Here is a 24,547-nt window from a genome sequence, read left to right as displayed (position 1 = left end):
TAGAAACTCCCGCAAAGGTCTGATGATCTTGAATGGCCATCGGGATCGTTGAGCCGCATGAGTTATAAGCCCCCAACATCAAACTTGCCCATTCATCTCCTCCACAGGTTCGTTTGGGACCTCGTTCCAGTCATCCTCCAAGCTTTTGTAAATCTCCAGGGATCTTCCGTAGTCGGCCATACCGGCCATGAAAGCATTAGGATATGAATCATATGGCCCTACAGGGGGAGGAGCGTGATGCTGCGAAGGAAGTTGCGAGGCAGATGTTATATTGTTCCCAGGGTCAAGATTCATAGCGAGATCGACATGTGTGTATTTGCGTGCCCCGTACCCGTACCCATAGCCAAGCATGTGGATATCGCCCGCGATTGGGGTTGGGCCTCTCCACGTACGATACAGGAAAGGGGGATAAGGAAGCTGATGCAGAGTTTCCTGACGGCGAATACGGTTTGAGAGAAGTAGCTCCGGGCTGATTGATGCACTGTCAGACGTGACAGCCTCGGAGTCCAGGTCCTCGATGCAAAAGCGACCTCTAGGTCTATCCGGCCTCACAGGCTCCTGAAGGCGAAAGCCGAAGGGCTCGGGGAACGCGTGAAGGGCACTCTGATGGTTGAGACGGGTTGTGAGGAATTGAGGGCTGATTGAAGCGCTGCCAGGGGCGACTGCATTGGGCTCAAGATCCTCGATGCGAAGGCGGCTTCTGGGCCTGTCCGGTCTTGTGATCTCTGGGAAACTGTCTGACCAACTTGTCTCTGGGGGAGTGTTTGGCGATCTGGTCACTGGAAGGACACGCAGAAAGCCGGTTCGTGAAGCTATTGGGGCTGGAGTGAGTCGAAGAGACTGGGCAGTGCGTTGCGAGTGGGTCTGGATTAGGCTTGGGCCAATGTCCAGGGCACTGATGTCGCTTTCACTGGGGAAATGGAGGCGGTTATGCCGCGGGACTGGTGGGACGGTTCTTGGAGCAAGGAGTGGAGCGCAGGTGGGAATGGTCTGGTGGACATTCGGGTGAGAGGAAGAAAGCAATGGATCGTTCGGCGTATCATGGTCTGTGAGGGCGTCCTCATCTTGGGTTTCTGCTTTGATCTCGGGTGATTTCGGTTCCAGATTAATGCGCATGGGCTTCCTGGCCCCCCGAGAGCCTGCGAGGAAAGGATGGAAGGGATCAGGGGAGCCACCGACCTTGCCATTAAACGCAGGGGACGCCATGGCGGAGATGTAGAAACTTGGCGGACTAAAGCTGAAAAGGGAGTCGAAAAGGACTTCAATTATATGTCAACAAGATAGGAAGGTATATAGACTGAGAAACCCGGAAAAGGAAAGACCAAGGCAGCTCGATTCTAACGAAGGCTCTAGCCAGTCTATGCAATTCCCCATGCAATGCGCACTCTCCAGAAAGATGTCTCTGCTGGAGACAGAAGATACAGAAAAGTCATCACACATGTCCGGCAGAACCATTGCCAGAGAGAAATGAAACGAAATCAGAATGCACCAAAGCTCAGACAGCCACCAACGGTGGTGGCCTTCCATGACGGTCATGAACATGGGACGAAAGGACACCACCTTTTTTTATCCCGTGAAGAAACGCCAGATTCGCCGTGAAAAATTATTTGTGTATCAGTGGATGCAGTAAGACATCATCACGTACACCCTTATCAACAACCCCATCAGGCATCGGTGGTCATTTTCTCGTCCTCACCGACACGCAATTCAACGACGGGAAGATCATCATCGGAGCCGTCCTCCAGAAGGGGTGGGACGTCCTCGAAAGAGCCCTCCTGCACAGAGACAGGGCGGGAGCTTTCAAGATCGTCGAGGCGGGTATCGGCCTCCGAGTTGCCGTCTCCAACGGCAGCGGTGCTGTCGTTATCTTCGAACAGATCGACATCCCCGTCGTTGGTTGCGATGGGCTCTCCAAATGAGGGAGAGTTGTTGGGGCGATCGAATGACCACGATGGCTGAGTGAGCATCTTGTCAAAAGACTGGGAATTTTCGTTATCGCCCGCTGGGCGAGTTGCTCCGGCTCCGGCTGAGGCGCTCGACGATCCATTGCGCGAGTCGCCGAGGCGCTGGCCGTCCCCCGACGGAGACGGTTCGCGCAAGACCTCCATTCCAGGATCCTCTAGTCTCTTCCGGTATTTCGAGACAATTTCCTGCAGTGCCGGTCCACCAAGAGGCTCGGAGCTTTGGCGGCGGTAGAACAGGAGATATGCCTGCGGAGTAATCACATCCTCGGGGTCCTCGATGACGCGGGCGAAACTGTCTATATAAGAGATTAGCGAATTGGATCCAAAAGGCAAAGTGAGAGAAGAAAGGGCTTACCATTGAAGTTGCACCATTCCCCGGTGATGAAGTTCTTCGCGTGGGCATAGTAATGGCCACCGCCCATGCCACCGGAATGACAATCAACACCGATCAGGTCGTACTTCAGCGACCTTCCATCATCCGGGCCAGTGACCCGGTCGGTCAAGTCAAGATCGGTGACCGGGAAGCGGACTTTCGTAGTCAGCTTTCGCCGCAGGCTGCCAAAGCGCTTCAGGTGCACCACGAGAATATCGGGGGCCGCCCACAACTCGAACTGCTTGCTGGCCTGGACGAAGTCTTTGCAACTTGGGCAGTACCAAGCGTCATTCTCACCGAGGATTTCAACCTTGCTGAACTCATCCAGGCACTGGTCAAGGGTGGTTCCCTTGGCTTTATCAGAGTCGACCTGCGCACGACGTTCGATGATCTCTGGGTCCTTGGGAACACGAATGTTGGCGTCGGCGTAGGTCGCAGCACCTCGAAGATCGCTCTCCTTTCCTTTGCCACCAAACAAAGCATCCCTAGCTTCGTCGTTCCAGTCAAGAACAATAGCCTCGCCTTGCTTGACCAGACTCCACTCAGAGGCGCCATGAGATTCGCTGTCAGAACCATTGCTGTTGCTGTACCCATCGCTGTTGTCATCGGCAGAGCCATGGGACTTGTTCTCGGTCTTCGCCCGAGACGTCAGCGATTGGTATACCTTCGCTGTGTCAAGGGAGTGCCCATCGGGAATGGTGCCGGTCTGGCGTGGCCGCTGTGGGACAACCCGGACGTCGAAGAGGTTCAAGAGTCCGGGGGCAATGGTGTTGGCCAAGGGGTGAGCCGGGGGCGCATCAGTGACCTCGGTATCATCGGTGTTAGCACCGGGTGTCTGGGTGTCGTCTTGCATGGAAACATCGACAATGCTATCCTCTCCTTCCACAGATGATGTCTTAATTCTGGAGTCAACCGACTGGGCATCATCCTCGGTCATCACAACGGTGTCAGGGTCCTCGGGGGTTTGCCGAGCCTGGTCCGATTCAGGCTGGGTCTCGTTGAGAATGTCGCGGGTGGTCATCGTGGCAACATGGCGCAGGATCTTGCGGTAAATAGTGGCCAGGTCTTGAGCCTCCTGACGAGTGAGAGAAATGATGGTTGGGGTTGCAAAGGGTGTCCGCTTGGTCCGCTTGGTGAATTGGTTGACATCGTTCTTTCGGTGGAAGATGGGGATAAGAATGGAATCCTCCTTGGGAGAATCCAGCTCCATGAAGGTAATCTTGTCATCCTGTCGGATACCAAGTTGGTCGTACGAGACATGAGGCTCTTCATGAACGTGGAAGAAAGTCGAGCCCATGACGTCTCCGGAGATCAGTCTGCTTGCATCGATGCCTTCTCTCTGGCTCCGGGCAGCAACCGACTTCTGCCAGTCCAAAACGGGGCGACTCTTGTTGGCCTCGACCGTGAAAGCCACGGGAGGCTTGTCAAGGGCCATGTAAACGATCTGCTTGAAGACGATCTGCGGCTCCGGAATGGGGAGGGTCAGGTTGCTGAAAGGATCGAAGATGATGCTGACTTTGTGGCAGTCGGGGCAAACCAGCGTCGATTTGTACATGCCAGCGAACAGGTCGCAAACCACGGAGTCGTTGCGAGCCTTGTAAATATCCCATTGCTTCGCAGCAAACTCCTCAAGTGCCTGTCGGTTGTGAACCATTTCATCAGTGGAATCGGGCTTCTCAATGTAGGGCTTTTGCAGAATGCGGTTGAGGTCTTCCGATAGACCATCCAGAACGAACATCAGGAATTCCTGGCTGTCGTGCTGCTCGAAGCCAGACATGACGGGATTGCAGCGTCCAATTGTATTCCGGAACCGATTCGGGGTGACCGATGGAGGTGTGGGCTCAACGTAGATGGATTGGATGAGATCAGCGTAAGCCTTGGCAAGTGTACCCCTGTGGCCGAGTGGGTTGTTGTGGTTCAACTCCTTCTTGTGCGCGTTACCTGCGAGAATTAAGTTAGTATCAATGGCCCGCATAGCTTAAACCACGACGTACTGAGGAAGTAGTAGGTCAATTCCTCGACAGCGCGAAGACACTGGGTAGCGGCATTCTGGTAGCAGGTGTTGCCAAGGTTCGAGAGTCCTGTCAGGCCCATCGGGCGACCGCCCTTCTTTCGACCACGGGGGATCTCTGGAACCGGGCTCGATCGGCCGCTGGTCGCTGGGCTGTTGGCCGTGGAAGTGACAGTGGCAGTGGCAGTGGCAAGCTGTTTCTTAGGGTTTTCGACCTTTTCGACAGCGGCAAGACCGGCGCGCTGCAGTGCTTGAGTCGAGGCCTCAGACACCCACTTGCCGCCCTTGGACCCGGCCACCTGCTCCTCCAGAACAACCACATCGCTACCGATCAAGCCGGCCATGCTCATGGACATCTTGCCGTTGTAGTTGGCATTGTTGGTTTGGTCTTGAATTTCGACCTTCTCCCGACTGGCTTCGTTCAAAGAAAGGAAAGTGTTAAGGTCCAGAACCAGACTCTTGTGTTGGTTCGAGATCAAGGACGAGGTAGGCGCGGGAGAAGCGGTGCGGGAGACAGCCGGGGTAGTCGTAGTCGACGGCTCGGCACTGGGGATGCCGCCCATAATCTTCCATACGCGGACTTTGCTCGCCATCTCAATACCGGCCAGCTGCTTGGCCTCCTTCAGCCATTTCATGTAGCGAGTATCGCGTGCAGCCAGAACCTTGGCGGGCGGAAGGTTCCTCTCGCGGAGGACTTGTGGGGTGGTCCCCGCGGCGGGGTTGGACAGTTTAAAAATCGTATAGATCGGGGGGTTGAGCTCGTAAAGAATGTTCTCCATGCCTTCCGGGTTGGTGTTGTGGGCATAGCGAACGATGACGGGCGACTGGTCAGCAAGGCCATACCATTTCAAAATCATATCCCAGGCCTCCTGCGGAACAACCTCGTAATCCTCGCTGAGTTGTAGCCCGGGGCGCAGAGGGACGAAACGATCTCCCTTCTCGTCCTTGAAGTCACGTTTCTGGGGGCCGAGGTCGAGAACGATATCGGAGTTGTCAACTGGGCCCAGCTCGCTTTGCAACGATTCCTTGTCGGCTTTATCCGCGTGAGTGCTACTCCGCGCAAGAACCTTCTTCAGCCAAGAGGTAGAGATCACGTAACCCTTCTGACCATCCTGCGGGGGCTGCTGCACCAGCTTGTACACCTGAGCGACCTGATCGTCGATGTTCGGAGTGAAGCTGTCCTCGGTCGTGTCCATGCTCACGCCGCCCTCGGGATCGGTATCGATCTCAGAAGCTGGACGCTTGTCGCCCGGTGAAGGTGAGCGACTTCCCCCGTGAGGGTTGCCGTCGCGTGCGTCGGGCATATCGGACTGTTCACTGGAGAGGCTCAGTCCGGCGGTCGCGGTCGCGGGAGTTGGCGAGCGAGCACCGGGCTTGGACTTGGTCCCAGGAACGTGGGACTGGAGATGGGCGGGCACGTAGCGAGGGGGGGGACAAAGAGGAGCTGCTCCTGGGATTCGACGCCGACGAGGAGCGCCGTGGTGGCAAAGGATGGAGCGGCGGAGGTTCGGAGTGGCCGTGACGTCGTACTTCTCCTGGGCGGCGCTCTGGGGAAACTTTACGACGCTTTGCGGGAGACGTCGTGACGGTGAGCTGCGCACGTCTCGTGGCAGCTCGAGGTAACAAACGAAAAGATGGAGAGAATGAGATCGCTGCAAGGCTCTCCACACCTTCCTGCTTAAAGGAACGAAGTCGGAGAAAAAAAGGTAATCGGCAAGGGAGTTTTTTTTGTCTGGCAGAAAATCCGACCCGATTAGTGTTTTTTTCCGGGCCGGGACAAGCCCTATTCCTTGTGGACTTGGCGATAGGTGCTCACCAGTAGATCGGACGGAAATTGAGGTAAATGAGTGAGTTATGAAGAGAAGGGAGAGCTAATACTGTCCAAGGCAGAGGTTTTTGGGTAGAAAGGCTATGGCACTGAATGGAGGCGACCGTGAAGTGTGCGGGAACTTGGTTTGGGTGTGGAGAACCCTAAATGGATACTGAACCAGTGTAGAAGGATTGAAGCCGTTGATTGGAACTTGTCAGTAGAGATAATAGCAACAATAGAGACTGTTTACAGCATGTGAAGGTAATTACAGCTCCATGTAGGGCACGTTTTAAGACAATGCTATGAAGACACATAATATGGGTCAATGTGGCATTTACTATCTCGATGTTATAGACAAATTTAGGCAGATAAGTGAAAAACTATTGACGAGAGAATCAAGTATATCGAAGGAAGGAAGTAAGCACAAAAGGGACAATAGGAAAGGGGAGTCCCGGCACCAGGTAAATATTCAGCATTTCCCTCACTCGAGACCTGCAAGGCGCTTAAACGGATTGTCTGGTGAGCGCTTCAGAATGAATTCAACGTCAGCACGCAGTTCGGTCTTGTTGTTGGTATCCTCTTGTCCCTTCTTGACCACTGCATCCAGATCACCCCGGTATACCTGGGCGTAGTGGGCACAGTAGTCACAAAGCCGAAGCCCACATCCTGGGTCGGAGGGAATATACTGGCCTAAAGACCACTCATCATTTGCAAATTCCTGGTGGCTGGTGCAGAGGTAGAATGCTGGCTCTCGACAAATGGCGCACCATGGGTAGCCGGGAAGAGGAAAGCATTTACCAGCCTGGTCTGATGTTGACTCAAGCGCCACTGAGGCCTTTGCCAGTTCGTCGAACGCGGCACGCACCTCTTGGTGAGAAATTGGAGAGCCAGACAAGCTCTGGATCTTGTCGTGTGGACATTTCAGAATAGAAATCCTGGCAATGGTGCAGTTTATGCACATGCGCCTTGGCTCTCTTCCCTGTGTATCGGCACGCTGTTGCCCAAGGATATGGTCATAGCTCTTGCTCATGATCTCATGGGATAATTCACTGTCTCCAGATATACCATAAGCAAAATTGTAACACCAGTTGCAAGGCTTAGATCCATCCGTGGAGATCTCATGCCATAGTTTTAGCGAAGTTTGTACGCCAGTCAGACGATGACAAGTCTGATCACTGGCGTTCAGAGCAGGCCGCTCAGATGTTTCAGAAAGTGTAGTACTTGGTGTCGGAGTTGTTCCAGCGATGACCGAGATTTTGCTACGCAGGCTAACCTCAGACTCTGCTTCGGTCTCCAGTGGGAACTGGTTGGACTCATCCAAGTCCAAGTGACTGGATCCACCATTGGCCTCAGCAGTAGCATCTTCCGCCATCGTATGATGAGTTTTGTAGCCTTGAGGGTCATCGGTCATCTCCATATTCGTCGTTTGGGACTGACCAGCCGTTGGCTGTTTCCTGGCAGGCCCGGCGACGCAGTCGAACCCATGCTGCAAGCAAAAGTGGCATGGAAGTTTGTGGTCGTAGTCCCCGGAGCTGTATGAACATTGTGCCCTGCGCCTCTTGCATCCCTCACATGGTCGTTTCCAGATGGGGGAAGGGTCCAATTTGCATTCAATTCTGTCATCTCGGCAGTCGCTGCAAGGGTAGGAAAACGGATACTCGATCAGAGAGCATTCGATTTGTAGGTCCCGGCATGCAAGGCATCCCTTGTGAGAAAGAGAGCTACCAAGAGTATCTTGTTCCCCGGGATCAGTGTCGTTGGCCATCTTGGCGTTTCCCAACCCCTTCTCCAAGATCTCACTTGGTTTAGTGCGAGTACGAAGGTTGTAGTCAAAAGGACCAGATGAGAGGAAGGCTTCTTCCTCTTTACGACGTCTGTTTTCGGCACTTCTCTTCTGCTTCTCTTGCTCTTCGATCTTGTTTTGGAGCTCTTCCAGGGAGGCTGGGGACAGGTTCTTAGCTCGTTTGGGTGGTCTGGAGAACTGTCCACCTCGTCGCTCAGAAGTGAGCTTGCGCTTGGAGCGGGGTGAATCCTCAAGGGGATCGTATGTGCCAGTCATGTCATTGTCAATCCATGGCATGCCAAGTGCCGAGAGCTTCTTCCTGGCGTGGCGTCTGAGGTGATAATAGGGTTTATCATCGATGAATGATGCCAATTCCGCGATTTCCGTTTCCTGCTCTGGAGGTGCAATGAAGGCTTTGAAGGCCTGCTGGAACCGTTCAACAGTATATTCCATGATGACGAGGTCTCCTCGTCTCACTCCAGTGGGCTCGGTGATAACTTGAGAGGGCTGTCGTTGGCACAGAAGGTCGTGAACGGATGGACGCCCTCACTCGGTGAAAATGATAGTGTGTGAACTCTGTGAGAATAAGTTTTTGTCCAGGAGAATTATTTGCATGGTTGACCTGGAGAAAGACTTACACTCGGTGGAGCCCGAGTCGCACTTCGGCGTGAATATACGATGGGCATGTACTGCAATGAATTGGTCGAACGGCCACTGCAGCCGGCAAAGTAGCGATTGAAAGGAACCCGGATGGAAGTTCATGAGATATGTGCAGAATGAAATTCACAGTTCCGAGACACCAATAGAGAGTGGATGCAACTTGTAGGCTTCCTGGAAAGCCAAGTGCGATTGGGTTGAAACATTGCGCCGTCGGAATATTTCTCTACATGAGATTGAGAGGATGAGCAGAAACACATTTGTTGATTGAATCTACCTGGAACAGAAAGATTATGAAGAACGCAAAAGTAACAGAATCACCAATATTGAATATCAAAAGCACTGCACAACTCAGTCACGAACACGACGGAAAACAAGGACAGAAATATTGTTAAGACGAAGACAGCAACGCAATCAGTCAATAAAGGGACCAGAAACTGTAGCCAACCTGGAAATTCCAGGCTTCGCAATCGATAAAGAGCAACTGCTCCCAACAAGTAGCGGTAAAGTGAACATAAGATAACGAAATGGATGTTTCAACGTTCTCGAGCGTCCATACGGCACCGATGTCAGATGTAGTATTTCCTCCAGTCGGCGACTCTCACGCGCATTGGGTCCAAGTGAAGTAAAGACGAGTCAGCTTAATGTGAGAGAAAGGTGTCGTGGAGCACTTTGGAGATGCGGACTCTTACGCGCTGAAGGTTTGGGGGGTCGACTGCACAGAGGTTGCTGCACCAGTGCGAGTAATGAAGGTGGTGTGAGTCGCAGGGGTGGTGGACAGGGAGACTGATGTCAGAAGAGAGGAACTCAAGCTCGCGGTCGGGATGGGTATCGAAGATTCTTCCCAGAATCGAGGAATGTAGGTAGGAGGTGGTGGCTTGAAGCTTTCCTCCGTCGCATTATGGTGGGATTGATTGTAGGCATTAGCTTTGTGCTCAAGAGCCTCAAGATGTTGGCGCGGTCCGATCCAGCACAGAAAAGATATGAAGGCAATAGCTGCAGTAGTGATGGCGGCCGTGAAGAATATGCTCGTCCAGGTCATGGCCTTCACAAATCCCACGCAGTCCTTCCTTTGAGGGATATCTTCTGGCAGTTTATAATTCATAGCTCCTTGACGAGCAGCGTCAGTTGGTACGGTCGGAACATTGCTGTAGTCCTCGGCTACAAATAGTCAGTTTTGTGTACTGTCTACTGCCTTGGTGGAGGTACTCACGAGTTGGTTTCCAGTCTTCGCCAATATATATTTCATTAAGTCTTGCGGCGGCAGGGAGGGTGGGATCATCGGGTGGAGTTTCCTCCTTTCCGAACATTTTCGATGCGAATCCTTGAAAATATATTGAAGAGGGTAGTTAAGGATGATTTGAAGCCAGCAGTATTTTGAGGCTTGACCTTATGCACGGTTATGAAGAACGAAGGAAGAACGGAGGAAAGAGAGAAGACGAGAAAGACAGTAGGATAACCATAGCGGCATATCAGGGCTCCCGAATCCTCACTTTTCTCGGCCACTCCAAATGGATAAGTTAATCCTATTCAAGGATAATACTTGGAGCTTTAGGTATAGTCATCCCCACAGCTGGGAGGTGACACAGATTAGGGCTGGTGGTAGAAGGTTAACCATGGAACAGCATCCGCGTCCAGAAGAGATTAAATTTTTCCAGCGTCATTTCTACATACTGCTATGAAGGGGAGCGTATGTAGATGAAGGAAAGGATATAGTATGTTTGTGTGTGTGTGTTTGTTTCATTTACCCTGACCCCTCACCCAAGGTTGGTTTACCCAACTAGGCCGAAATGCGAATCCGTACTCAGCTGTGGTGTATAACCCAACTCTCTCCCGTAAATCATACGCGCTTGGCTGGGGGCTACCTGGACCAGACTCTTTGCCTTATCATAATATCCTCGACCCTTTGAAAATAAATTCTTTCCAAGCTTGGACAAACTGACAAAAACCACTTGTGCCCAGACTCTTCAGCTGCCGTCGGAATGAGATCCTTATGCCGCTCATCATAAACTGCTAGCGCGGACTCGCGCAAATTGCCTCGCGGTCCTCGTCTCGGTATTTCCCACCATTCCTCTAGGGTCATGGAACAGTTTGGTATGTTAAATAGCCTCAGCATAATCTTTACGCCTGGTAACTCTAATCTGTCTAAATAGAGAATCAGCTTTAACGATTTGCAGGTCTTAAAACAGTGCAAAATACTGTCAACGAAGGTTGTCAGATCGTCGTGTCCCTTGCTGTAGGTTGTTGCAACCCTCCTATAAACACGCCCAGCCGAATAACCCAAAATAAAGAAGGGTCTCAAGATCGCGGCTGCCACCAACATCAAGCCTAAGTGATCCAGAACAAAGCGACCTATGATAGGGTCTATTTTCTTTCCCATTTTCTGTTCCATTGTATGAATATAAGGGCGCTCAGGATCAACAAAAATAGTCAGCCGTTTTGCCATATTGCATAGTAGCGGATAATTATTCAATATTTGGGTAATCGAGGGCAAGGATGCAGTGTGTTCGCTGAATGGTCCATAGCCGTGTCGGGGAATCTGGACATGAACAGATACCGCAGACTCTTGGAAGATAACGGATAAGACTTCTTGGCGAACCTGCTTACTGACCAACTTAAATTGAGAGACGTAAAGTTCAGGAATCTGAGGCCAGTAGGACTGATGATAATGTCGTAGCCCTCATTTGCGAACTCAAAACTATGCCTAGACTTCCGCAGAACCCAACTCAACCCGGACCCAACCCAGCCTGGGTTGGGTTTTGGGTCGAGTTCTTCAACCCAGCATTGGGTCTGGGGCCCCAACTTGGGTTATAAACATAATAGACATGCCGAGACACCTTGCAAAAGCCATATCTTGTTTAATGGAAGTATCAATCGATATTTGGGACTATCGAACACCAATTTGCTCTCTCAGGTACACACTTTTAAGGATTTTGGCTAGGCAGGATATTAGGTAATAACTGGTGTGGGGCAGGGGTGTCGAAACTTTTACTGTGTCACTGTATGTACAGTGGTGTAACATAAGTATTTGACCTCGAGTACTTCGGCCTAGGACCCACTTTTCTAATACTGCCAGGCAGAAACCTCTGAAATTCAATTCAGTCTAATAGCTAGTATGCCACCCCTCATACTTAATAACATCAGCTACCCTGTGAGGCATAGTTTCTGATAGATGCTTGAATAATTCAATATCTAGGCCTTCCCAGGCTTCCTGTGCAGCTTTTAGCAATAGATCTAACGTAGATTCGTTGTTCGGTAGGCGCATTAGCTCAGGATAACGCTTAAGAATTTCGGCTTTTAGCAGCGCCCAGAGGTTCTCGATCGGGTTTAAATCAGGTGAATAAGGAGGCCATTCCATAATCTCGCAGTTAAGCTCATTAAGAGCTTCCCGTACAATATATGCAGTATGAACGGGCGCGTTATCTTGCTGAAAAATAGCATTATTATCAATACTATTAAGTAGCGTAGGTAAGATACGCCGATAGAGCTCTTCAATCGTACGTGAAGAAACACCACCTCTTCTAGACGTAGGATCTCCGAATAATGGAATTAGGCCTGATCGACGCGGTAAGCCAGAGAAAGCAGCCCAAAACATCTGCTTAATTTGCTTCCCTCGCGCCGGAACTATCTGAACCTGAGAGCCTTCTTTTGAATGCTGAAAAAGCTGGTCTTTTGGACGTGTAAACGTCCATTCTTGCCGCTGGCCTATTCCACGTTCAACTGTACATTCGTCTGACTAGTAGACGCGGGCCTAGTCTTCAGGAGTGAAGTGTTGGTATTCGAGTGCCTATTGAAGCCGTTTCGTAGCATGTTCAGGCGTAAGTGCCGGACGCTGCATTTTCCTCCATTTTCGAAGACCCATTTCGTGGGTTAGACGCCAAATTGACTGGCGATGGACCTTAAAATCGACCTCTCTAAGTAGATCTTTAATCAATATCGATGGCTTTTCTTGTATAGTGTCGTAGATATAGTCACGATCCTCTTCAGTAAGCTTCCTTGGAGCGCCTAAGCGTGGAAGGCTTTCTTGTTTTTGACGCTTTGCCTCTTGGGTAAGGGTATATTGAATTGTTGAGCGTGGAATATCGGGAAAGCGCATCTTCTTAATGGTTGTTGCACCCCAGCCATTTGTAGCGTGTAATTCGCAGATCTTGGCCCTAGTAAGGCAGTCAAGCTCTGGGCCTCTCTTCCCACGTATAGGAGGCATAATAAGGTAAGAAAGACTGCTATAACGCGTTAACTGTAGCGTATATGTTAGCAAGCGCGTTGAAACGCGAGGTGTGGTGTACTAATAAAGTAGGCGGTATAATAAAGCGGTCAGGCTAAAAGTGGATCCTAAAGTACTCGAGGTCAAATACTTATGTTACACCACTGTACAAAAAGCTTGGAGAAGGGAAGGAACAGAGCAAACAACGCGTGGTAAGTAATGAGTGAAGGCGGTGGCAGAACGGAAGCGACAGTGGTAGAACGGGAGCGGGCAGAGGTGAGTGAGGGAAAGGCTATATGGCAGGCCATAGAGTGGAAAGCGGGTCCAACCCGTTACATTTTGAGGTGGTCGGCTCGCTTACATGGGCGGCTCGCTTTCCGGTTACGTTATCCACGAATCCGGTCTCCACAAGCTGTTCGTTCCGACAGCTAAGGTCTGCCTGAGACGACAGCAGTGATGGCAGAAAAAGCGGTCAACCAGGGGCCTAAGACTGAGATAAAAATGATCCACCGGCTCGGATACCCCTCTACATACCTGCTTAACGGATCGCAAAAGGGGAGAATCCCACACATTCGGCCGACTAGTGTTTAATAGGGTAGGATCGTAGGACGGCTTTTTTTTGCATATAAGGGACCCTCCCACTAGCGGATTCTGTTTAACTATTTCCCTGGCGCAAACGTGGCGAGATTCGGCGCTAAATAAAGGGTGCCGTGCCGCGCCCTAAAAATTTTATTTTGAATTTCTCAAACTTGCCCTCCAATATCCCACCAACCATCTTGACTTAATGGAAAACGACACTCAAGACTTTCATTGCTTCTCCCGGCTGCCCGCGGAACTAAGACTTGCCATATGGCGTGAATGTCTCCCAAACCGAGTCGTTGAAATAGACTATCCATGGGATGACGGCGGCGTCTTCGGTCTTGATCCGCCGGCATGTAAGCTGCAGCAAACGACCAATCTTAACCGACGCGCACCAATGATCAGCCGTGTATGCCGTGAGTCGCGTCTTGTCGCCTTTGAATCTGGGCATTTTCGCGAGGATGGTTCGACCCCAGAAGAGGTGCCGTGGAATTCTGATATCCGCGTTGACAAAACATGGATCGACCCCTCTCGTGACACGATACACTTGAATTGGACACCAGCCTACAGTGCTGGATACTGGGGTGACGGAAGTGCTCTCGATCATTTAGCTTGGAGTGCGGCTAAGGCTCGCGGGGGCTCTTTTATGTTTGATTATCTTGATAATACGTGCGATGGTGATGTCTACATTAAAGAAAGGATTGGGGCACTCAGGAAATTACAACACGGAGTCATTGTGATGCGTGTCATTATAGTGCATACCACACTCGAGAATGCGGCGAAAACGGGACTATTTGGACTTCTTGGCGATGCCTACATTCAGCTTGTCGATATATCCGACGAGACAAGACTGAATGCCTTTTTCGATTTTGCAGAGAAATGCGAATCTAAACCCAACGGATATATTACTGGGAAGCAAGACTTCCGCAGGGAGACTCCTGAGTCGGCCAGGAAACTCCTCAACGACCGCCTCGCATATGCATTTGATGCCCAAGCTGCTCGGACGTTGCCTCTACGTCCGGCCATCATGTTCAGATTCTGCCCTTACTGGTGCAACCATTCCATCGGAAATTTTCGACGAGCTAAAGATGTCGCCAATGAAGGATCCGGGGGTAGGCAAAGTTTCAGATCTTTTATAGAATCTTTGCACATGAGGTAAAACTAGAGTTCAAGTATGTCAACTCAGACTTATCTACATAAGCACCTCTAATAAAGGTATACTTATTGCCGCCCTCGTACGTCTCGGAGCTTAAGGGATCATATGTTTGCCAAACTGTCAAGGGATCGCAACTATTCTCAGTCCATCAAGTTCTCGATATCAAACAATCAATTCTCGTTCAGTGAAAACTATGTCAAATATCCCAGTGGCCTTTCCAACTTAAAGCTCGACTCCGGGCGGCTAGTCACCTAAAGAAAGAAATTCGAAACTAGCTAGACCCATGGCCAGGTATTTCCCATGGTTTTTTTCGAAGCAGCTTTGGTTAAGCACTAGTACAGGAGCCCTCAAGTAGGTTTTGATAGGCTTGGAGTGCTACAATAGTATTGTAATGGGTTCTGCCAGCGCTTCTTGCATGGTCATAATTCTCAACCGTGTCCATAATCGCTGTTTCGAGATCTGCGCCTAGATCAGGGTGGGCATCAATTGTGGCCTTCGTGTTAATCATTTTCACGGTGTACCCATTGAGGAGCTCTCTATTAAATGTCTCACAGGTCTGACCCGGTGTGGTTAGTGCATGATAATCAAATTTGGTTCATTATAATAAACTTACCCAAGTAAGACCATTAGTTTTGAGCATCTCGTTCACTTCACCAATAAGACCATTGGTCAAGTCACCAATTCTTGCTTCATAAGTGCGGCCAAATGCCCGACGAGCTTTGTCAAGCTGAGAAGTAAGCTTGTCGTCGCCAAGTACTGAGCGTTGGGCTTGAATTGATTTGACCAGGGTCCTCATGACTGCCTGATAAGATGGCTTTGTGCGTGCTGGGTAGATCCCTGGAAAGACCTTATTGAAATCATAGCGATTGGAGCAACGTGAGGATGTCCCCTCTGTGCCTGACGTTCTCAACTCTTGAGCCGTAGTGTCGACATCAGGATCCAAGACATCGCCGACAGAAGTCTCACCCGTCCAAGGGTATTTGCTCCGCTGGATCCACCTCACGAACTCATCAAAGTAGCAAACGCCTTTTGGACCACTACCAGGGCATCCTTCTGCGATGCCGAGTGAAGCCGGACCGGCCAGGGTGTCTATGCGATAGGCGTAGTAGAAAAAGACAGACTAATTATGAAAGATTAGCTGCTGGGTATGACCATGAACGTGACTTAGGGATGATTTAAAATGACGTGAGGAAAAGTTCCTACCTCAAATGGCCCTGCACTCAAGGAAGCAAGCACTTCCGTAGCCAAGACAGATAAAGCAAGATATGTAATAGAGAGCCTCATGATGGCGAACTCATGAGTTCGGACCCGTACAGTACGTTAAATCTCTCGTCAAGTCTTGGAGAAAACGAAGAGGCTATAAGGTAGAGTAATGTAAAAAAATGTTGCGCTAATTGTCATACAGTTCTCAGGGTCTCAAGGATATTCTCGGTCTAACGAGGTAAGGTTGCATTGTGCACATTCGCTGCTTGATGTTGCTTCGCGAGTGAGATCCACTTTCTCGGGGATTGAGCGGTATTCGAGGGGTAATTTGGTCCCAAAACTGATACCTTTTCCGTGAGACTAGTGAAGTGCTGGTTTAGTAGCCGTATTTAGATAGAGAATTGATACTCCCACCACCCCCCTTTACTGCTCCCACCACCCCCTGCCGAACTGAGTTCGGATCGTCAGGGACTAAGCGAAGCGATGTGGGGGTGCCGGAGGTAGGAATTCCGGAGGGCATAGATAGACCCGTAGGCCGATGTAGCCTCGGGCCCAAGACCCACATCGGCAAACCTTCAAGGCCTCGTCGTGCAAATTCTACAACCTATTACTGCCGTGTCTAATTATGTTCTTTCAACCACGGTAGATATGCGTGCCTAGCATAGCGCTGTTTCAGAAACCTTCGACCGTGCACCACCCAGGATCAAGCAAGCGTATTCTTTCTACACCGCGGAGTATTTGGTGATGTTTCAGAATGGTGAAAAAAGAACCTTGTTTTCTATCTCATATCGCTCTCATCCGTATAGGTCACTCTTTCATAGCGGACTCATGGAACGGACTAGGTCTAACTGAGATGCCAAAAGGGCAGTCTAAGGGTCCTCAAATACCCACCTTGGGCTAATATAGAGTTCAAGCTAGAGTGAAATTTCTACCTTCCCACGGGATGTCCAAGAATCGTCTGGGGCGTACCGGACTTTCAAAAGGGGCAAGCTTGCGACTAAGGGACTACCCCTTTCTCAAAACGATCTCCACTTGTCTTAGGTAAACCTGCGTCTTCACTGAATAGCTTGGGGCTAAACAGGTTTCTAATGAGAAAAATAACACCAAATGATACTACCCTGAGAGGCTAATAACAGTCTCCGGGTTCAAAAGGACCCCATCGCTGTGTTAGCGGATGGACTCAATTACCACTCACTTTAGGCAATAACTGGGTAACATCGCCCCGTTGGATCTAAAGCAGAATCCGACTGGGTTAAGATGCTGAGTGGCTGATTGCCTTATAACTGATTGCTTCCCCCGATATTATAGAAAGCGTTATGGTCACCAGTCCACACCATGTCGCTCTTTCAAAAATTGCTTACACATACACTCGTTTTTTCATCTCTTATATCTTTCTCCTTGGGAAATACTTGCACATATATCAGGGCAAATCCTGGTGATGGCTGCTGGAGACTTGCCCAACGCTGCGGCATCTCGCAGGCCGACCTAACCACATTTAACCTAATTGCGGACTTCTGCAACACGGGGATCAAAGCCAATGATCCCATCTGTTGCTCCTCGGGGTCTCTGCCGGACTTTTCCCCCAAGCCTTATTCAAATGGAACGTGTTACACTCACACAATTCAACCAAATGACCTCTGTGCAGACATTGCGACGGCAAACCAAATGGATATGGCCCTGATCCCAGGCTACAACAGTCAAACCTGGGGCTGGTCGGGATGCGGTGATCTTCAAGCTGGTGCGAAAATGTGCCTAAGTGCTGGCACCCCTCCCTTCCCATCACCAATGGACAATGCTCTTTGTGGCCCGCAGGTGAATTACCCGTTATCCCTCAACCTAACCTATGCTAACTTAATGGTACAAAAGGTTCCCGGTACAATCCAGCCCGATGGACCGGTAAGTAATTGGACAAATCTAAACCCTTGTCCTCTTAACGCCTGCTGTGACATCTGGGGACAATGTGGTATCACTCCCGAATTCTGCACCTCTAGCCCTGCTGACACCGGGTAAGTCACTAGACTTGATATTAACTACTTCCTTGACCTAACTTGAAGCATAGTAACCCGGGTACTGCTCGCAGAGGAACTAATGGGTGTATCTCGAATTGTGGAACCAAAATCACCAACAATAATGAGCCAGTGTTGAGCCCTAGGCGTATTGGCTACTTCGAGGCTTGGAATAAGCAGCGAGAGTGTCTCAACATGGACATTTCCAAGCTAGACAACAATGGCTACTACTCAGCCGTCCACTGGGCTTTTGCTAATATCACAACTGATTGGAAAGTTGACGTTAGCGGCCAGCAAGAGCAGTTTGACGGCATGCTTAAGTTGACTCTGATCGACAAGGTTCTTAGCTTCGGTGGTTGGGGCTTCTCGACCAGTGGTTATACATATAGCATTCTGCGCAGTGGTGTTAAAGATGGCAATCGCCAGTAAGTGTCCTTTACTATGGCTTATGCTATTCTTTATTATCCCAAAGAGAGAAGAGGGCGCTATAGAAATAAAGCTAACGAAACAAGAATCTTTGCAAAGAATGTGGTTGACTTTATCACAAAGTATAATCTTGATGGAGTTGATTTTGATTGGGAATACCCCGGTGTAAGTGAAGACCGAAATTTTGATTCCGTTAATATCTATTAGTTGAAGCTCACAACGAGTTTAGGCCCAAGATATCCGAGGTGTTCCACCCGATAGCCCAGATTCTGGAGCAAATTATCTTGAATTTTTGAAGTTGGTTCGGCAACAGCTTCCTTCCGGCAAGACCTTGTCGATCGCTGCCCCTGCTTCCTACTGGTACCTAAGGAACTTCCCTATTAAGGAAATCTCAGAGGTTGTTGTAAGTTACTTTAATGTTTACATGGAGGATCATCGTCAGGCTTATATATATCCCAGGACTATATTGTTTATATGACTTATGACCTTCACGGTCAGTGGGACTATGACAAGCCAACTGCGGCGTGGGTTTTTTTGTCTCTGCAAAAAGTCAACTTTTGCTAACAGTTATGAAAAGTTCCGGATGCCCAGCGGGCGGTTGTCTTCGCAGTCAAGTCAATAAAACGGAGACCGCATACGCGTTGTCCATGATCACCAAGGCAGGAGTTCCCGCAAAGCAGATCATCATGGGTCTTCCTCTATACGGACGTAGCTTCAAACTTGCTGAAGCCGGATGCACTGGACCCAATTGCCATTTCACCGGCCCACTGTCTGGTGCGACCCTGGGCGTTTGCACTAATACGTAAGGATATTCTCTGAAGAGAAGGCGTCGAACTACACTAATGCTGTACTTCGTTTCCATAGGGCCGGATATATTTCCAACTATGAGATCTTCACTTGGCTCTCCCAGGACCAGAACAGTGATATCTATGGCAATATCAGCATTTCCCAATACGAAGATGAAGGTGATGTCGTGATCTTCAACGAGACAGACTGGATCTCCTGGCTCAGCCCGGAAAGCTACGTCGCTCGACGAGAATGGGGTGACAGCCTGAACTTCGGTGGTACTTCTGATTGGGCAGTGGACCTGAACCAGACCTATGCCAGTAACGGAACCGGAAGTGAGGTTGACTCGGGATACGACGACGACTACCAACTGTGCGATTACTCCTGGACGTACGATAGCCTCGAAGAGCTCAGCTCTGCAGCCACGGATATGAGAACTGATTGCGTCGCATTCTACACCCTAAAAGTCCTGATCAAGATGCTCGATACCGCCTACGATAACTTCACAAATGTCAACAATGGATATGACGAGATGTTCACTTACTACGTCGAATACATGAATGATCTGGTGCCGCAGATTCTCTACACTAAGCTTATGTTTGTGGGCGACGGAGGCAATCCGGCTGGAACAGAACTCGTCGGAGCTATGCCTGTCTTTGGAGAGGGAATGAACTGTACGAAGATGCCTCCAAATTATCCCAACGAAGGGTATATACTAATCAGCTCCTAGATTTCGACTGCACCTTTCCAGACGGAAAGAACTATCCTTGCGGAGAATTCAGTAGCCGTACCGACTCGTACTTTGACTTTCCAGCCAATGGGGCTGCCACGCGCTTAACCCTGACGGACTCTGATGGCTGGAGCGCTAAGCTCACCGACGAAGGCATTGACTCTTCTTACGTTGAATTCGGTGATCATACGCGGAAGCAATACTACACAGGTCCCAGGGGGAATCGGGAATACGATTACAATTTCAATAACTTCCCCATCCAGAACACGTCTATGGTTGTTCCGAATCCAAAAGACATTGTTTCGCAGGTCATTCCTAACATCCCAAACCTGCGCAGTCAGATGAAGGCTACTTTGCTCGATATCATGTTGGGTCAATGGATCAACGGCTCAATCTCTAACGCTGCGGAAGCCTATAGCTCTCCCGTTTTCATGTTGATGCAAGGTGTGAATGGAATGGCACAAGCGAAGCAGATTGGAGAGGATGAGAAGAATTTAAAAGGTCAAGAAGCTGAGTCGAAGAAGAGGAATTTCATCCTTACGATTGTCAGTGTTGTTCTCATCGTGAGTATTCTCTCCCTTGATGCTTTTTGGGGCGCATCAAAACATCGCTAACTATTCCAGTTCGTTCCTATTATTGGCGAGGAAGCTGCTGCCGCCGCAGGACTTGCGACTCTTGCCCGCAGCTGCGCCATTGCCGGTGAAGCTGGTAACGTAGGTCTCGCTATTTACGATACGGTGCAAAACCCTCAATCGGCCTTTGTCAACATCATCGGAAGTCTCATTGGGGTTGGATCAATCGCCAAGGTCGCGCGCGATGGTCCAGGACTTGATTCGGTAGCTCGGATCCGCCAGGGTATGAAAGCGACGGAGATCTCGAATTTGGGTAAGATCTTCAAGTCCAACAGTGACACTTTGGACACAATCATGAAGGTTTGTCGCATCAAATAGACCTTGAAAGCTCTCTCAAAAGCTCGTTCTGGCTTTCACCTCTAGGTTTGCCAATTTCTACTACATAAATCTCTGGCTCAGTACCATCTGTCCTTCCATTTAACCTATGTAAACTCTTGAAACACCGGAGCAGTAGCACCATCAATTGAATAGGCATATCCGTGACGTGGTATATAATAGGGAGGCGCTTCGTCGATCTACGATCTCGAAGAAGCACTCTAAAAGTTAGCCCAATTATGGATAATCGGATATGGGCTTATGTGGTTAAATCTGCTTTGAAGGGCAAGTCTCTTATCGCTACAATTTATTACTAGACTGCACCAAAGCCCACGTTTCGGCCCGGACCCCAGGCCCACGGCCCAACCCACAGCCCGCAAAACCCCAACTCTTCATAAAATCTAGGTCTTTGTTATGGGCTGGAGTTGGACCAGGTAAGGGACCAGATGGAACTGTAAGTATGCGGGCGGGAACTTCAACCCTGCAATTATGACTGAACTAATCCTTAACGTATTTCCCAAGCGAGTGGCCATCCCAAGCGAGTGGCCATCTTCAAAACACCATAGTTAACAAATCATTGAGACTTAAGTATGTAGCCATTAAGTAGCTTTGCTGCGCTTCTGCTTTCTACTAGATACACGCTATTAGGTATTAGGTAGAGGGAGGTTAACGTCATCGTCATTATCCTTATCATAATCCCTAGCCTCTATCCCTTCAAGATAAACCGTCGTCGTACAAGACTATAGAAGGGGCTCCCTATCCTAGGGTTGTACGTCATCCTCCTCGGTATCACTAATTAGCTCAAAGGATTCCTCTCGGGTTTCATTAGCCTTAGTCATCGCTACGATCTCTTAATGCGAGAGATACTCTTGTAGGATAAGCCGCTTCTAAGAGTGATAAGCCGCTTCTACTCTTAGAGGTTAAATCTTGCTATACACATCTAGAGCATAATATCCCGGATTGTCTTTGGCTGCAGCGAGCCACGTTAGTAATGATAGATATCCCGGGCGGAGTTGAAGAGGCGTTCTACCCCTACTCCAGTTACTGGAATCGACATCACATCCCGCGCAAGGCTTATAAGTACGGGAGACTCATGTTGATGCTCTTTCTAGAATATCCGAGGGGAACCTCGTACGGTTACTAGAAGAGAACATTAGTGATAGTTTAGTGAGAAAGAAGGAAGCATATACGACTTTCAAGATATCTCGTGAGCTCGTTATATCATGGAGGTAGTGATTATTGCGAATCTTCGAATATTAAATCCGCGTCTGTCATCGCTGTCCTTGATACCTAGCCATCTGATTGTAGCTTATCCTGCGGAAGACGCTCGTCGTATGATCTAAAGAAAGACTTAAGACTCTTGTAAAATACAGTTTCTATTCTAGGAACAAGGGGACCGACGGATATACTATATCTGGGCTAGCGTTTCAAATTAGGGTTCGGGAATTAGAGCCGAAGAGTGTGGAGGTATATGTGATTTCGAATACTACTGTATTAACAGCAAGATCGGAACACGAGCCGACGTAAAGTAACAAGTAGTGATAAAGCCCATTTGAGCGCCAGTTATGCAAGGACCAGAGAAGGAAAGGCCCAATTGACCTGAACAGTTCCTAATTTTACATTAAGATCCGATATGTTGAAAAGCACCAGGGTATCCATCCATCAAAAGAAAAGCGCCAATGAAAAGGTTTATGCAAAGAAGTTGGCAAGCCCAGGATGGTGAAAGGGCTGAGGGTAGGATACGAATCCCAAAGGAAGCGAATAGAAGATTTAAGCCCGGAAGTCATACATGCGGACAAGGTAATCGTCGCCACCGGTGATGAAGCGGCTATCACTGAGACCGATGCAGTTGACTGCCGCGGAGTGGCCTTCGTAGGTGTCTTGGCAGGTCGGGATGCGCGGATCCCAGATCTTGACCATGCGGTCCATACCACCAGAGGCAATACGCAGAGTATCACCAGAAAGTGCCCATATACCCTCCAAATGGCCGAAGAAGGTGCGGAGGCATCGGCCAGTGTTAGTTTCCCACAGGCGGATGGTAGCGTCAACACCGCTAGTGATGATATACCGTGGTGGCTCCTGGCGATCCTGGTCCTGGTCGAAGGATGAGCTAAATGATGATGGCTGCGCGGACAGAGACTTGGATTCTAGCAGGGGGGAAAGAGTGTTGATAACGGCATCACCATCCTTGAGGGATGTGTGGTCGTTCTCACAGTCATCCAGGTGGCTCTCAAGCTCGATCTCGCGAGGCAGGGGGATAACCTGCTGCACCGCACCGATGTGGTTATGGAAGACTCGAAGACATTGCTTGGTGTTTAGATCCCAAAGGCGAGCTGCACCATCGTCACAGGCTGTCAAGACTGTGTGAGAGGCCGTGTCGATTTTGACTGCGTTGACGCCTTCGGGGTGGGGGAGGACGAAAGTGGACTTGTCCTTGAAGTTCCAAATTTTGACTGTCCGATCGACGGAAGCAGATGCAAGAAGAGTCGAATCAAAATGTAGCGCAATGACCGCCTCGGAGTGGCCGTTGTACTTGGATATACATTCTCCGGTACGCCAATTCCACACTCTGATGCTGCGATCCAGACTGCCCGTGATTAACTTGGTGTCATCAAACTGGAGACAGCGAACTCCGGCAGTATGGCCGCGGAGCGTTCGCAGCTCTTCACCACTCTCCATGTCCCAAATCTTGACCGTGGCGTCGTACGAACCGGTCATCAAGATATTATCTTCGAACTGCAGGCACATCACGCTGTCGGTGTGGCCTCGGAAGACCTTCTGCGCACAGCGACGGTGCTTCCAGTTCATGCCAACCACAAATCGATCCCGATAGACGTCCTTCCAAGGGCGATATCGAGTCTTGAAGTAGTCGTCATTCGGGTCGGGCTTGTAGGCTGGTGACTTGCAGTGGCGTTTGATCATAGCACAGCTCTGGTCATCTGTCTCGATCTTCCGCTTGCCATTGACCGTAATCTCAACATCTGAGCAGGTTCCGTTTGGCGCGCCGTCACCGGTAGATTTCGAGGACTCATTTCCCCAATTTGTGGCCCGCAATTCAATCTCGCGCTTCGATTCACGCAAACGCTTGCGATCCAACAGAGGTAGGCCCCAGCCACACTTTGCGCACTTGCGGCGGATGTGTTGTTCGCACATTCGATGCCATACAACGTCGTCATCAGCCAGAGCTCTCCAGCGATGAGAGACCTGTGCGGTGCGGCAAAGAGAGGCCGTGTCAAGGTATCGGAGAATCTTGAAGGAGAGCTCAGGAGGGAGGGCCGTGAGGAAATCGATTCGGATCAGTTCTCGAACACTGGCAGAGATGAAGGAGAGTTGGGGGAAGCAGCACTGAGCCAAAACGCCCTGAAGCATCAGCTTGCGCTGCTTGGCGGGGGCGGCGGAAAATAGCGACCAGACATGAGCGATTCCCTGCTGGTCACTTTGTGGAAGTGTGTCAAGTTCGGTTTGTAGCTGGCGCATGGATTGTTCATCCGCCTGTCGCCTGCACTTGGAATCTGGCTGGTGGCGGTAGCAGTAGCCTGCGTTCACCGGACGAGGGATCTCAGGGGTACCCTCCGGCGAGCGGAACGGGGCGTACTGGCGAGGATGATACTTTGCAAGGAAAGGCGCAACGTTTTGCTGTGCCAACCGCGATAGGGCATCGGTCGTATTATTCGGCTCGTGGGTATCGTTGCTGTTATGGGGCCGAGAACGGTTGGAATCGGCATTCGTTCCGTCATTCCCCACCGTCAGCGAAGTATAGACAAAGTCCTGCGCGGCGGACGAAACCTGGGTGTTCTGCTCCATGACAGGCAAGAGACACTTGGTTGGCCGGCAGGAAGAATGTGGCTAACGCCAGAGGACGATCACGTCGGGTATTGGAAAGCGATAAAGGCCAGTCGGCTCGTTTGTTCG

The 24,547-nt window shown here is 50.1% G+C and overlaps 8 protein-coding genes across 8 annotated transcripts; 2 read left to right on the top strand and 6 right to left on the bottom strand.

The window, feature by feature from the left end:
* Window positions 1-78: 78 nt before the first annotated feature.
* On the bottom strand, window positions 79-1,206 carry N7498_008881 (uncharacterized protein; the record flags this gene model as incomplete). Its single annotated transcript, XM_058455943.1, has 1 exon — window positions 79-1,206. One exon carries the CDS (start codon window positions 1,204-1,206, stop codon window positions 79-81), a length of 1,128 nt encoding a protein of 375 aa, XP_058305931.1.
* Window positions 1,207-1,664: 458 nt separating this feature from the next.
* Window positions 1,665-5,652, bottom strand: N7498_008880 (putative ubiquitin-specific protease UBP12; the record flags this gene model as incomplete). Its single annotated transcript, XM_058455942.1, has 3 exons — window positions 1,665-2,260; window positions 2,320-4,278; window positions 4,332-5,652. 3 exons carry the CDS (start codon window positions 5,650-5,652, stop codon window positions 1,665-1,667), a joined length of 3,876 nt encoding a protein of 1,291 aa, XP_058305930.1.
* A 987-nt stretch (window positions 5,653-6,639) lies between these two features.
* On the bottom strand, window positions 6,640-8,394 carry N7498_008879 (putative C6 finger domain protein; the record flags this gene model as incomplete). The annotated part of the gene is made up of 1 exon (XM_058455941.1): window positions 6,640-8,394. The coding sequence occupies one exon, from the start codon at window positions 8,392-8,394 to the stop codon at window positions 6,640-6,642; it is 1,755 nt and encodes a 584-aa protein (XP_058305929.1).
* An 892-nt stretch (window positions 8,395-9,286) lies between these two features.
* N7498_008878 (uncharacterized protein) lies at window positions 9,287-9,908 on the bottom strand (the record flags this gene model as incomplete). The annotated part of the gene is made up of 2 exons (XM_058455940.1): window positions 9,287-9,759; window positions 9,812-9,908. 2 exons carry the CDS (start codon window positions 9,906-9,908, stop codon window positions 9,287-9,289), a joined length of 570 nt encoding a protein of 189 aa, XP_058305928.1.
* Window positions 9,909-13,586: 3,678 nt separating this feature from the next.
* Window positions 13,587-14,540, top strand: N7498_008877 (2EXR domain-containing protein; the record flags this gene model as incomplete). The annotated part of the gene is made up of 2 exons (XM_058455939.1): window positions 13,587-14,493; window positions 14,521-14,540. 2 exons carry the CDS (start codon window positions 13,587-13,589, stop codon window positions 14,538-14,540), a joined length of 927 nt encoding a protein of 308 aa, XP_058305927.1.
* Window positions 14,541-14,862: 322 nt separating this feature from the next.
* On the bottom strand, window positions 14,863-15,821 carry N7498_008876 (uncharacterized protein; the record flags this gene model as incomplete). Its single annotated transcript, XM_058455938.1, has 3 exons — window positions 14,863-15,093; window positions 15,151-15,657; window positions 15,741-15,821. 3 exons carry the CDS (start codon window positions 15,819-15,821, stop codon window positions 14,863-14,865), a joined length of 819 nt encoding a protein of 272 aa, XP_058305926.1.
* Window positions 15,822-17,525: 1,704 nt separating this feature from the next.
* On the top strand, window positions 17,526-20,638 carry N7498_008875 (uncharacterized protein; the record flags this gene model as incomplete). The annotated part of the gene is made up of 9 exons (XM_058455937.1): window positions 17,526-17,746; window positions 17,800-18,171; window positions 18,259-18,337; window positions 18,402-18,575; window positions 18,632-18,696; window positions 18,750-18,974; window positions 19,037-19,632; window positions 19,689-20,251; window positions 20,312-20,638. 9 exons carry the CDS (start codon window positions 17,526-17,528, stop codon window positions 20,636-20,638), a joined length of 2,622 nt encoding a protein of 873 aa, XP_058305925.1.
* Window positions 20,639-22,405: 1,767 nt separating this feature from the next.
* Window positions 22,406-24,439, bottom strand: N7498_008874 (F-box/WD repeat-containing protein; the record flags this gene model as incomplete). Its single annotated transcript, XM_058455936.1, has 1 exon — window positions 22,406-24,439. One exon carries the CDS (start codon window positions 24,437-24,439, stop codon window positions 22,406-22,408), a length of 2,034 nt encoding a protein of 677 aa, XP_058305924.1.
* Window positions 24,440-24,547: the final 108 nt, after the last annotated feature.

The sequence above is a fragment of the Penicillium cinerascens genome, assembly GCF_028974065.1.
Source record: "Penicillium cinerascens strain IBT 15544 chromosome Unknown scaffold_4_segment0_segment0, whole genome shotgun sequence".
In the NCBI taxonomy this organism is placed as follows: Eukaryota; Fungi; Ascomycota; class Eurotiomycetes; order Eurotiales; family Aspergillaceae; genus Penicillium; species Penicillium cinerascens.
This window is presented reverse-complemented; position numbering and strand designations above follow the sequence as displayed.